This window comes from Aspergillus eucalypticola (assembly GCF_003184535.1).
Source record: "Aspergillus eucalypticola CBS 122712 chromosome Unknown BO83scaffold_10, whole genome shotgun sequence".
NCBI classification, from domain to species: Eukaryota; Fungi; Ascomycota; class Eurotiomycetes; order Eurotiales; family Aspergillaceae; genus Aspergillus; species Aspergillus eucalypticola.
In genome coordinates this window covers 159,559-173,096 of record NW_020290284.1, presented here as the reverse complement: position 1 = coordinate 173,096, position 13,538 = coordinate 159,559, and the positions used below count along the sequence as shown (strand labels likewise).

The following is a 13,538-nucleotide window of genomic DNA, read 5'->3' as shown; positions in this document are numbered from 1 at the left end:
AGGAATGCAGACTAACTGGCATCCGCGGCCATTGGACCATCGCGCGACTACCATAGTTTGCCCCTATTCTCCTGTTGAGTGTTAGTCATCGGAGGTAGTTATCATGCACATCCTTGGGATTCAATTGCAAATTATGTTCCATCAGGGGATCGAGTGGTAGCCCTGTGTCTGAGTAATAATGCGAATTTTCTCCTTGAGAAAACCGCGATTGAATCCCAGCGTCATCATCGCGTGGTAAACGCGGGTTGTCAAAGCTAAAGCGGACGCAGGTAGTGAGACAGAGCGGTCAAGTATAGAATGCAGGATGCGATGCAGAATCCAGGGCTGCAGATAAGGCTAGGGATGAGCGGAGAGCCGAAGGGGACTCCATCGTCGTGATGTGGTTGTAAGGCGATGAAAGGGATGGGACACGTGATGGGCAGCAGACTCACAGGGAGTCACTCGCTCCAACTCCCTCGCCTTTTCTCCTCTCTTCCCTTTTGTCCCTCGAGTCATCCTACTTATTCTGCCTCGTTTCCCCTCTGGTGAGGTTTCTGCAAGGAAAGACCCTACTACAAGTTTATTCATAAGAGCAACCAAGTAACACCGACAAACAGAAGCATGAAGGGCTGGGAACAGGAACCGATTTCTCTACTCCCTGAGTCACTTCATACCAGTAAAATTTGTTCCCTATTGTTCTAAATGATTTGGGCCAGCAGGGTGGTGTGCACAGGTGGCTCATTTGCGCTATGGCGTCATCGCCTGCCTTTATAAACCCTAGAAGATCCATGCATTGAGGTCTCCGAAACTGATCTACCAATTGGCCATGTCCTGTAGTGCTATTTACATTACTCAGATTGAATGCAGAGCACCCGGTAGGTGTTTAATTTTGAGATATGATGTTCATCAATAACAGAAGTGGTGGAGCTGAATCTCACCTGGCGCTATCCACTCTTACCATTCGGCAATCTAGCACCATGCTCTCGGCGAATGGTCTGAACATGTTCCCGTTGACTAATTTTATCGCTGGGCTCTAAGGGCTATAATCTATCTATAGCATATTTTCCATGTGTGAGAGTGCTCGTCCTTATCCCCACTGCTTCGTGTAGAGTGTCATACCATATATATATGCTGTGATGTGCGCCCTCATCACATATTCTCTATAGTATTCATGGAACGGACAGGCCAGAGTTTAGAATATTCAGTGTCTCGGAAGTCATTAGAATGTTCTGATCAAATGCGGAAATGTCAGGCTATGAATCGCGTGCAACATTGAAGTCATACTTATATATGAAGAGGCAATATATATATACTATACTCATTAGCTCACACCAACCATTCATACCGTCGACAATATCCTGCCATCATGATCTATATCCCTGATCCCATCCGTCATTCCATCTCTTCAACAAGCTTCCTAATACATCTGTCCGACTCGTGCAGCCCCAATCTACAATTCGAGTACTTTATTTGTTGACAAAACATGCTACCACATACGAGGTATCGCTAAGCACATATGGAATTTGTGGCTGCCTATACAGAGTCCTCCATATGATATATTTATTTATAGCAAAACAACAGAATACCAAAAGATAACGAATTGCTGGGCTAGTAGTATGCAAGTGCCATAATCAGTGCATACTATCAAGGTGATGCTCATCCAAAAGAGGGATCCACTGGCATTCTCCCACATGCCAAGTCCTCTCTTGTGGGAGCTGAAGGCGTGATCACAACTTGCCCAAAACACATTCCGGGTTCTATCAGTCCCACCGCATTGTTCATTTTGATCAAGCCTAAAACTCGATGATGGTTCGGGCGGACGGACGGCGCGCGCGGGAAGGTTAATGTTTGTGTTTATTTTTTTACTCTTTGAGTTCGTGTTTGTTGAGACTCCTATACGCGTTTTTTCGTCAAAGTAGTGATGGTATAGGGTGCTATCTTCTGGGAGTAGGCTGCAGCATTCTTGGGGACTCTCACTATTCCGATACCTATGTTTACTGGGTAGGTAGTTCAATTGCTTGTAATTTCTAGGCATATTGTTCTTCCGGACCTAACATTTGTAGCATTTACAGTGACCCATGATTGCGTTGTCGATGTAGATGTTGACCACAATCTACTAGTATAGCTACTACTAGTAACCCAGCCATGGCCATCACGTGTTCAATGCTTTCCAATTCCCTTTCCGCATCTTCAAGGAAATCAATCCATCACTAAACCACAGGCGAACCCAGACAGTGACCATTTAATCAGCTAGACGGGGTTTTTACCCTATTCGCATACTCAGAATGTCCTATGCCCCAAATCTGGGTCCAATCAACGACAGCGCCTTGTACAAGCATCTCATCCTTTTTGCGATTGCAACTCTCCGAAAGATACGCCCCTTTGAAGGAAGCGTTCTGATGTTAACAGATCGGATCTGTGTCAAATACGGAAAACTCGTAGACTTGACAGAGGCAGTTACTATGCTTTTTATCTCACAAAACACATCTATACCTGTTCCCAAAGTTCTCTGCGCCTTTATACACCAGCGTTGCACCTACATAGTGATGGAAAGAATCAAAGGGAACTACATTGGTACCGGATGGGTTTATCGAAGTGAGGAGTCTAAGGCGAAGCTTCTTACTCAGTTAAAGAGTATAGTCGAGGAGATGCGAAAACTCCCACCCCCAGCAGGTATGGGTGTGGGCTCTGTTGTGGACGGGTCACTCTACGATTGTCGTGTGCCGGGCACTTCCCTACGTTTTGGGCCCTTTCCCAGTGTCCAAGAATTCCATCGACATTTGCGAGGTGGGATGGACCTCGATTCGAGACTTGATCCAGAAGTACAAGAGTTGATCAGACAACACGATAGATCTTTTCCTATCGCATTCACACATGGTGATCTCAGTAGTCTCAATATTCTGGCCCGCGAGGATACTATTGTTGGGATTGTTGACTGGGAGACTGCGGGCTGGTATCCGTCTTATTGGGAATATACTACAGCTTGCCAAGTCAATCCTCAAAACTCGTTTTGGATCAATGAAATCGATAAGTTCATTGCCCCTATGCCGGACGAACTAGCAATGGAACGAACTCGTCAGAAGTATTTCGGAGACTATTGAGCAGTAATTTTCTCCTTGGTTACTTTAGACTATAGTCTCTGATCGTCTTATACCTTTGTGGGATTGAGTTTGCTCACATTGATTTCAAGATGCTTCCTTAGCAGCATCGCATTCCTCGCATCCGTTTTCTGTGAATTTTATATATACATAATATATGTTTGAAGAATTTCGGTCAACAAGCGCCGATTTGAAAACAATGATGCTGGTACGATTTCTGTTTTCCCCACCAGGCACTTTCATCACCTGATATAAATATATATATCCTCTACTGATGAGCAATACACTCAATCTCGATATCCGTATTCAGGGGCAAAGTCTTAACCGCCACGCATCTACCCATCCAATCAACATTAGTCAACCATAACTCTTACATCCCAATGCCAAACCCTCCCCCCACATTCATAAAACCCACACAGAAACAGAGCAAGGGAAAAATAAGAAAAGAAATGAACTCACGTCCGACAAGGCTTAACATCCCCCCAGTACTGCACATAGACAGAGTTCATCTCGGCAAAGTCATCCATATTCGACAAGAATACAGTAACCTTCAGGACCTTGGTGAGATCGCTACCGGCGGCTTCAAGAACGTTTCCGAGGTTTTTGATGCATTGGTGCTATTTTCCCCAGTGATTCAATACATTAGCAGATGTTGTAGAATTATTCGGTGTGAGGAAGGGAATAATGGATGATAATTATGTATGTACCGTGTGCGCTTTGATATCGCCATCAATGATCTTGCCCGTTTCTGCGTCCATAGCCACCGAGCCAGAGCAGTAGACGACGCCGTTGGAGACAATGGCTTGGGAATAGATGCCGGGGAGGGCCTTGGGGGCTTTGTCAGTTGTGATGGGGGTTTTGGTGGCCATTTTGGTGTGATTATCTTGTTTTTTGTTCAAATGATTGATGTTGGGGTTGATGAAGTTGTTCGGCCTTATTGATTGTGCTTGAAGGAGGTAGTAGGATGGATTCTCCTGGTGCTGGTAGGTTATATATATCATACAAACTAACAACACTTAACTAGACAGCATCTATGAGTCATTACTACTACAAACCCCCTCTTACACGGGTAAGTAACTCCCAGTTTCGATACAGGTACGATTACGAAAAAGTCATCGCCTGCCTTTCTGCTCGCCTCGCTACCACTGAAGCTGTCAAGTGGTTTGAGTGGTGGGGGTGGGGAAAGGTGAGGGGACAAGGGTCTCTCTTATCGCGGGTTACTAAGGAAGTTCCTCCTCGTTATCAGGATCATCAACCAGCCGTGAGGGGAAAGGAACACAAACAGGAAAGTCGAGCCGGAATGTATCCCCTCGTTGATCCCTTGCGCTCGGACACTGACCGCGATGTAACCGAGGAATACAACACGGAGGCTGGCATTGATAGTCAGATAGATAGGATAGAGTTACCAATTCCTTTTCTTTCCTTCTTCGAACACAACAGACACCTTCAATCCGTAAAGAGCGAAATCAATCGATCAGTGACTTACCACTTCCATCATGTCCCTTACCAATCCTCAACCTCCATACCCCCTCCACCCTTCCGTGCAGGACAAACTCGATCCCGAATATGTCGCATTCTACAACCAGTATGTGATGAAACAGCAGCAGGTCCATCTGCAGCCTGTTGCGGCCTCGCGATCGAGCGGTGTCCTGATCCCAGGCGGGGGTCCTGTTCTGCCTGTTGGGCAGACCATTGACCTTCGTCTTCCACGTCGCGTCACACAGGGCCCAGAAGTTCCTGTGCGTGTGTTTGTGCCAGAAGGCGCTGCCCCGGCATCCGGATGGCCGGTCATGCTGTATTTCCATGGCGGTGGATGGGTACTGGGGAATATTGACACGGAGAATCCGGTCTGCTCGAATCTCTGTGTGAGGGGTCGCTGTGTCGTGGTGACGGTGGATTACCGGTAAGCATTATCCCGAGAGTATATGTGTGCGATTGAGCAGAATGAAAAGACTAATAAAACATTCTTCAAAAGTCTCGCACCTGAACATCCCTGGCCCGCTGCCGTCCATGACTGCTGGGAGGCTCTCCTCTGGTTGACTTCCCAAGGACCCTCTCAGCTTCCCATCGATATCAGCAAGATCGCGACCGGTGGATCATCAGCGGGTGGAAACCTGGCTTGCATTATCACCCAGAAAGCCCTGACACTGTCGCCCCCTGTTCACTTCAAGGCACAGCTGCTCTCCGTACCGGTGACGGATAACACGGCCAGCGTGGAAACGAACCGTGCCTATAAGGAGTACGAGCATACACCGGCCCTTCCCGCAGCAAAGATGCTCTGGTATCGGAACCACTATCTGCCGAATCAAAAGGATTGGGACAACCCTGAGGCGAGCCCCTTGTTCTGGACGGGCGATTGGTCTGCCCTGCCTCGGGCTTTAGTCATGGTGGGTGAGCTGGATGTGCTGCGAACGGAGGGAGAACAGTATTCCGAAAAGTTGAAGCAGGCTGGCGTTCAGGTGGATTTGCAGGTTATGAAGGGCATGCCTCATCCATTCTTGGCTATGGACGCTGTGTTGAAGGAGGGGAAACGGTCTATTACTTTGATGTGCGATCTACTGACGGAGGTATTTTGGACGAAGTCTTAGGGAGAAGCAACAGGGGTACCCTGAAATAGAACTAATCAGTATGCTCATATGCTATGACTGTCCACATGTCGAACTCTTGGCCATTTCATAAGGAGGGTGGCAGGAACGTACTAGTAGCCACTATATCTTAGGGTAAGTATAGCGCAGTGAGCTATCCTCGACCAGGTCCATTGGAATGCGTATCGGATCATGAACCAAAGCTCACGGAAATATACTGCGGTCTCTGTCCCACGCTGTCCCTTTGCGACACATGCAGCTGATGGCGTGTAACGTGGCACCCTTTGCTGCAGGTGTAACCTAGCTACCCTGCAGACATGGATCGTCAACCCCTTCTTGGGTAGATTGCCATCCTAGCTTCAGCATTGTAGTTGTGTACCTGTTCCTTCTTCTGTGTACTTGGTTCTCCTCTGTCAGCATGCAGGTTCTCGCAGCCTCTAACCGTAGCTAGTTCATATATGGCTTTCACGTCTTCCCCAGCAGGAGTTAATTGTCGGTGAAACACGGATTCTTATGGCAGGCCACCGTGTCTCTGGCCAAGCTAGGCCGATGCCATTGCACAAAGGTTCCTGCAAGCTTTTAGTTTTGTCATCCTCGGGGGTTTCATACTGTTCCCCGGCGTAGTACGCGACTATAGTCCCAGCCAGTAAAACATCATATGCTTGACCTGTCGTACAAACGAGCCTCTCTGAGAGAATGAGATCATAGACGTGGAGAGACACAAACGGAATGAAAGTAGCAATCCCAGCCCTGTGAGACTTTTGGTACGGATAAATGCCTCAGACCGTACTCTGTGCCTATGTGCCTTATAGGTGTGGTATCCACCGACCAATGGATTTTGAGAGACAACGGGGAATTGCTGGGACTGGCCATAAGGCTCTGTGACCGTTCATTTCCACTCCTCACCAGATTGCAGCACGCTAATCCCTTCAGAGGAGCAGTATCAAAGGTGCAATTTCCGGTTTTCCGATGCATGACTCCGACGTCGCTTAACGCCTGGTTATAGTGGAAGCTACTAATCACCAATCCCTTACCCCCAGTGGTTCCCCTCTGTACGAACAGGTACACTGGTCCATGTAGCCAGGAAGGTCCGTGGTCGGTCGAAGTCCGCTTGAGGCCTAGTGGGGTATCTGGCTGGTGGATGGGTCGACTAAGAAAGTATCTAGTCAAGGTGTGATTATTTGGACCAGGAGAAAAAAGACCAATGGACTGTCGGCTAAGGAGGATATTCGTCGGTGGCGTTCCTTCAGAATATTGTCATGTCAGATTTCTCATTTTTCATTCGGGCTCAACTATTCCTGCTTCTGAATTGAACATCCGCCCATAACATAAAACAAGCGACTGGCAGTTGCACAACTCTGTACAGTAATAGTTCCTGATTGTCGATCGGATGATCCGGTCAACTCCGAGACCCTTAAGCAACGGAGAAGAGCCGTTCCGTGGGTCCGGTCTAATGATTTGACTTTTCATTTCTCGCCATCACAACAATCAGAAGGCGAGAGGCGAAGGTAAGACATTGGAGCCCAAAGTTTAGCCCGGACGTTTCCCAGCCTGACCAGTGGCCTGTCAAGCTCTATATCCCGGCTCTTTGATTGGTGTTCCTGACCACCAGCGTTCCACCAGAGACCCCTAGCTAGTCCCAATCAAGCTACTTCCACATGGACACTAACCCTAACTGGGAATAAAGCATAACACGGACACGGTATTGTCACCGCAATACCAGGATCACGCCCACCGCAGGGTCCAGGACTAGACTAGCTTTCCTCCAGGCAGGCCTCCAGGTCCATGGAAGCCATCCATTCCCACCTCGCTATCTCCATCCATCTCTCATCTTCCGGCCTCTATCCGTCCAGAAAATTGATTTCTGCTCATTTGATATCCACCTTTTATCGAGGCTACATTCGACTATGAAGCACTACTTTCTCTTTCTCCACTTAGGCTAAAATTCAAGCACCGCCAGAGCCTAAACGTTGTGAGTAGTGTATATCGCATTTGCTCTCTTGTTGTCCATTTCTACCGAGACTAACCACAATAGTCGGACCCTGATGCGGCTCTACACCAGGCATTTACTCAATCAGGGTGCTCGGATGCCTGCTGTTGCCTTGAGCGTAATGTCGGCCCTCTTATCTTCCATCCTCCGGATCCAGTCACGCCCTCTTCTGGCCGGTGACCCCTGGTGCTCCCGTATCAAGCGCCTCGTTAGCTTCAATATTCCCTGCTGCTAGCACAAGAATGGAATTCTTTCTCCATCGCTTGATTGTCCGGTTGCACTTGCCAAGCCATATCATCCGCATGATAATTTCGGTTGTGCTCGTTGGATGAACTTTGTACTTGGGATATTGGAGCTAATGACTAGGAAGATGCAATGGGATTCGCTGACCCCCCAAAACGCCTGTCTCCCATCATGTTATATACCCTCCTTGCCCACTGGTTCTCTTATCAGTGCCTCATTTTTCGACGTTCGCTCGCGGAGACACTCCTTAGTAGCAGACATTTGTCTGCGTCCTTTCGTTGAACCACCAAGGTCTCCTTACTGGCTTGCGGCTTCCTTACGCCTGCCAGTTGCCACTCCTTCGACATGGTGTTTAAGCCTCTCACCATCGCTGCGGCGGTAGCCGGTCTCACTCCTTATGTGTCTGCTTTCGATGCCCAGGCAAAGTCCAACGTTGCCGTCTACTACGTATGTTCCGACCACTCGAGCGCCCACCTAACCATACTGACTTGTACTTATCTGTCTACAGGGTCAAGGATATGGTCAACAAAGATTGAGCCACTTCTGCCAGGAAACTTCGTTGGATATCATCAACCTTGGCTTCATCAATACTTTCCCGGACCAGGGACCTGCCGGGTGGCCGGGTAGTAACTTCGGCAATCAGTGTGATGGCCTAACATATGAAGTTGACGGCGTCTCAACGGAGCTTCTTTCTGGTTGTCACCAAATTGCAGAAGATATTCCCATCTGCCAGGAAGCAGGAAAGAAGGTTTTCCTGTCCCTGGGTGGTGCCTCCCCGGATAACCAGCAGATTCTGTCAGATGCCTCTGCTGTTCAATTCGCCGATTTCCTCTGGGGTGCCTTCGGTCCGCAGACGGAGGAATGGGTGTCGAATGATGGCCCTCGTCCTTTTGGTGATGTTGTTGTCGATGGTTTCGATTTCGACATTGAGCACAACGGCGGTTTTGGTATGCCTTTCTGTCCGTGAACTCGTGTTGGTAAATATGCACCACCGCTAATCGTGAGCAGGATATGCGACTATGGTCAATCGGTTCAGAGAGCTCTTCGCTTTGGTCCCGGAACGTACCTTTTACATCTCTGGTGCCCCCCAATGCCCGATACCCGACCCTCAACTCAGTGATGCGATTGCCCAATCCCCCTTTGACTTCGTTTGGGTGCAATTCTATAACACTGCTGGCTGTGCCGCTAGTGACTCTATCAATGGTGTCAGCACCGGCTTCAACTTTGACGGCTGGGTGGATGTCATCAAGCGTGGAGCCAACCCGGACGCAAAGCTCTATGTGGGATTGCCTGCCGGTCCCGCTGCAGCAGGAACTGGATACTATCTGACCCCGGAGGAAGTCTACCCTCTGGTGAATGTGTATATGAACCTCTACCCGGACACGTTTGGAGGTATCATGCTTTGGGAAGCAACGGCTTCGGATGAGAATACGTTCAATGGGCTCACATTTGCCGACTTAATGAAAGACATCCTGGTTGCAGTTGATCCTTCGCCACCGGTTCCCAGCCCTTCGTCTAGCAGTGCTATCGCTTCAAGCACACCTGCGGCGTCGAGTACCCCTGTTGCGTCAAGCGCTCCTGCTTCATCCACCTCGACTTCGTCAAGCAGTCCAGTTCCGTCAAGCTCTGCTGTTTCCACTCCCACGGTTTCGAGTACAACCGAGTCTTCCAGTACTCTTGTGGTGTCAAGCAGCGTCTCTGCGTCAAGTAGCCCTATCGCATCAAGCCCTGTGGCGTCTAGCTCTTCAATTCCGTCCAGCACTGCTATTGCCTCCAGCACTCCTGTGGCAAGCAGCGCGCCCGTGACCACCAGTGCCGCTGGTGCTTCCAGCTCCCTGATTGTCCCTAGCTCCCCGGTTGCCTCTAGCCCTGCTGTTCCCTCCAGCTCTGCTGTTACATCTAACACTCCTGGGGCCTCCAGCTCTGTTGTCGCCTCCAGCTCTGTTGTCGCTTCCAGCTCTGTTGTCGCTTCCAGCTCTGTTGTCGCTTCCAGCTCTGTTGTCGCTTCCAGCTCTGTTGTCGCTTCCAGCTCTGTTGTCGCTTCCAGCTCTGTTGTCGCTTCCAGCTCTGTTGTCGCTTCCAGCTCTCCTATTGTGTCAAGCAAACCGACAGCATCTAGCTCTGCTATCCTTTCCAGCACCCCTGTGGCATCCAGTGCCCCCGCTGTCTCTAGCTCTCCTACTGCATCTGGATCCACTATTGCGTCCAGCTCTGCTATTGCGTCCAGCTCTGCTATTGCGTCCAGCTCTGCTATTGCGTCCAGCTCTGCTATTGCGTCCAGCTCTGCTATTGCGTCCAGCTCTGCTATTGCGTCCAGCTCTGCTATTGCGTCCAGCTCTGCTATTGCGTCCAGCTCTGCTATTGCGTCCAGCTCTGCTATTGCGTCCAGCTCTGCTATTGCGTCCAGCTCTGCTATTGCGTCTAGCAAGCCAGTAGCATCTAGCTCTGCCATCGTTTCCAGTACTCCGGCGGTCAGCACCCATGTGGCATCCAGCACTCCCGTTGTCTCTAGCTCTGCTATTGCATCCAGCTCTCCTGTTGCGTCTAGCACTCCGGGAGTATCTAGCTCTCCTGTTGTGTCAAGCACCCCAGCAGTATCAAGCATCCCTGCTGTCTCGAGTTCTCCTGTGGCATCGAGCACTCCTGCCATGTCAAGCAGCCCGTCTGCATCAAGCACCCCCATCATTCCAAGCTCAGCTGCCAGTTCTGCCGTTGCATCGAGCTCTCCCATTCCTTCGAGCTCCATTGTAAGGTCGAGCACTCTGCTTCATTCCAGCTCACCGGCTCTTTCGAGCACTCACACCTCCAGCAATCCTGTGGTGCCAAGCAGTCCAGCCATTTCCCTCACTCCTTCAAGCACGCCTGTCCGTTCAACTTCATCTGTTGCCCCAGGAAAGTCATCCAGTGTCCCTATCATTTCCAAGCCATCCTCCACGGTTGTTGCGAGTTTCACCAGTTCTTCTGGGTCATTGCCCTCTTCCAGCGCTTCTGCTGGGACCGGGGTTCCATCATCTACCCTGTCACATCCTTCTAGCACACCGTTGCTGTCAAGCTCACCTGTCAGCTCTGCCGAGCCGGTCTCTTCAAGTTCTGCTGTAGGATTCAGCGTGGGTTCCTCGTCCAGTGTGGTCCCTGAAGTGTCGACCAGGTCAAGCTTGTCGGGTTTTCCCTCTAGCACGCCCATCGCATCGGTTTCGGGAACAACAACCGTGTCTGTTACTACTTCGTCAAGTGGATCGGGCAGTCCCACCGTGTCAAGCTCTGTGAACACGTCGAGCACAGATGCTTCAACACGTGCTTCTGCCACTTCCGTGGAGTCTACTTCCTCGGGATCGGTGATTACATCGGTGACCCCATCCGGCGCCCCTCATGCGTCAAGCTCCACCAGCTCCGTTGTTACCACCATCTCATCGGTGCCTTCTGACAGCTCGTCCTCGTCTGGTAGTGAAATAACATCGAGCACCGAGTCTGCTAGCTCAACATCAGGCCAGACTGGAGCGAAAACAACTTCCGTTTCTTCAGGCAGCTCGGGAGCAGCCAGCACCTCAACCTCCGGTGCCGCTGCAAATGGCTCGGGTGCTCAGGACAGCACCAAGACTACTGATCACGCCAGCACCTTTTCCTCGTCGTACTCGACTCCCTTGGCCAGCATTTCAAGACAAACAGACGGCGCAACTACCGTTCCAACTGGTGTACCGACTGGCAACGGCAGTGGACTCGCTCCGATTACTTCCAGCATCACATCTGCCCCGGTGGTACCTTCGGTCACGTCCAGTGGCTCGGAGTCGGAGCCCACCATCACTACCACGGTCATTGTGACTTCTTACATTGACATCTGCCCCGAAGGGTTCACCACGATCACCACGACTTATACCACTACCTACTGTCCTGCAACGGCGTCTGCCACAGCCACCGTCACCAACCCTCCCGGCGCTCCAGCGCAGACCACTAGTCCCAGCGTCCCTGAGGGCTGGACGACGACTGTGACCGTATGCACTCACTGCGCTCCCACACCGACTACTGTCACTCTTACTTTGCCGGCCACCAATCGGCCATCAGGGCTGGCGTCCTCGACCAGCGCACCGAACTCTCCTGAAGACTGGACCACTACGGTCAGTGTCTGTACCGATTGTGGCCCTACACCTACCACAGTCACGGTCACGGTTCCCGTCAGCGCTGCCACAGGTGTCGATGCTTTGACTGCCAATCCTTCCGGCAGTCAGTCTACCGGAGAGAGCTCGCCCGGCCAAAGTGCCCCTACAGCCCCTACAGCCCCCGCGTCAACAGCCCCCACCACGACTGCGACGGTCATTGTGGCCCCGAGCCAATCGTCAACCAGCCAGCCGGTAATTCTTGGAACCGGCAGCGTCCGTGCCTCATCGACCTTCCATATCCAGCCATCCCAGAGCGGATCCCGAGTGCCTGTGGCTCCCAGCGGCACGGCCGCCGGCGTGTCGCCCGTATTCACCGGCGCGGCTTCACGGGTGTCACAACTGCAACACGGTGCAGGTGCAGTGTCAGCGTTTGCGCTGTTCCTCTTGGCAGCCATCTAGACGACGTGCTTCCTAGCTTACGAAATACCTTCGCCATGAGAACCCACAAGCCACTTGAACCAAGTGCTTGGGATGTAATGCTTAATCTCAGGATGATACTATTACCTTACCCTCTGTCATGTGATTTAACTTTCATTCTACCAGCGATCTAGCTGCACTCTTTACGACCAGTATATTACTTTGCCACAAACAAAATGCCATTCTTTCGAATCCACAAGAAATCAAACATAAGGAATCCCAGTAATGCCCCAGGCAGCCAAGATCAGCCAAGACGGGACGATCCGGATGTGCCAAGGCGTGATATGGAGGGGGAGTGATGCGTTGTACGATGGATCTCGAGACCCTGGAGTTTCAGCCGTGGTTTCAAACTTTCTCTTTGGTTTTTTTGAGTGGAAGACAAGTCGTTGTGACCGTGTCTAGACACGGTCGATTGATGCCTGATGCCCATCTGACCTAGAGAAAGATGGTGTGTGTGGCCATGGCCTGGCCCCCACCCCAAGGTCATCGACCACCGCATGGCACAACGATAGGCTAAGGAGAACTTCGGCCCCCGGAGCGGCTAAGCTGATGAAGGAAATGATGAGCAGCGCAAGAGGATTGTTTCCTCTGCGTATTAATCGCAAGATGTTGAGTAGTTTTGTATTCCAGTTCATAGCTAGTAATACAATACATACTACTTACTGTAATACCATACCGCACTAAAATTAATCCATGCATATCAGAAAAACAAAAACACCGCCATGATTGATGATGCACGGAGTGAGTGAGTTAGTGAGTGACCAAGCCACAATCGATCACCGGGAGCATAGCCACCACCACCACTGGGGTAAATTAGCATGGGATGATCAAGTCAGTCACATACTCAAACCAGTCAATCAATCATTTCTTGGCCCGCCCCTCTTTTCCCTTCCCTTCCCCCCCTGAACAGGAAGTGAAAATGGTCCTGGTGAGTGAGAGTAGTTATGGGTGGACTGGGCTGATTGGCTAAAATTGAAGCAGCCGAGATTGATGGAGAACAATGAGAGGACCCTGCCCCTCTTTTTGTCTTACTTTTCTAGTACTAGTACAAAGTAGGCAATTCTCCTGAATT

At 50.5% G+C, this 13,538-nt stretch overlaps 4 protein-coding genes across 4 annotated transcripts; 3 read left to right on the top strand and 1 right to left on the bottom strand.

Annotated features, from left to right (window-relative positions):
- Nucleotides 1-2,207: 2,207 nt before the first annotated feature.
- BO83DRAFT_13215 (aminoglycoside phosphotransferase family protein) lies at nucleotides 2,208-3,269 on the top strand. The gene has a single exon (XM_025526103.1). The coding sequence runs from the start codon at nucleotides 2,265-2,267 to the stop codon at nucleotides 3,078-3,080; it is 816 nt and encodes a 271-aa protein (XP_025388773.1). The 5' UTR covers nucleotides 2,208-2,264; the 3' UTR covers nucleotides 3,081-3,269.
- BO83DRAFT_377723 (putative L-PSP endoribonuclease family protein Brt1) lies at nucleotides 3,172-4,047 on the bottom strand. The gene is made up of 3 exons (XM_025531071.1): nucleotides 3,785-4,047; nucleotides 3,537-3,694; nucleotides 3,172-3,412 (listed from the first exon to the last, which is right to left on the bottom strand). Exons 1-3 carry the CDS (start codon nucleotides 3,944-3,946, stop codon nucleotides 3,346-3,348), a joined length of 387 nt encoding a protein of 128 aa, XP_025388772.1. The 5' UTR covers nucleotides 3,947-4,047; the 3' UTR covers nucleotides 3,172-3,345.
- Nucleotides 4,048-4,415: 368 nt separating this feature from the next.
- BO83DRAFT_416552 (lipase) lies at nucleotides 4,416-5,685 on the top strand. The gene is made up of 2 exons (XM_025534706.1): nucleotides 4,416-4,980; nucleotides 5,053-5,685. The coding sequence occupies exons 1-2, from the start codon at nucleotides 4,574-4,576 to the stop codon at nucleotides 5,663-5,665; spliced, it is 1,020 nt and encodes a 339-aa protein (XP_025388771.1). The 5' UTR covers nucleotides 4,416-4,573; the 3' UTR covers nucleotides 5,666-5,685.
- Nucleotides 5,686-8,123: 2,438 nt separating this feature from the next.
- On the top strand, nucleotides 8,124-12,448 carry chiA1 (class III chitinase ChiA1; the record flags this gene model as incomplete). The annotated part of the gene is made up of 3 exons (XM_025535980.1): nucleotides 8,124-8,342; nucleotides 8,404-8,842; nucleotides 8,904-12,448. The coding sequence occupies exons 1-3, from the start codon at nucleotides 8,241-8,243 to the stop codon at nucleotides 12,446-12,448; spliced, it is 4,086 nt and encodes a 1,361-aa protein (XP_025388770.1). The 5' UTR covers nucleotides 8,124-8,240.
- Nucleotides 12,449-13,538: the final 1,090 nt, after the last annotated feature.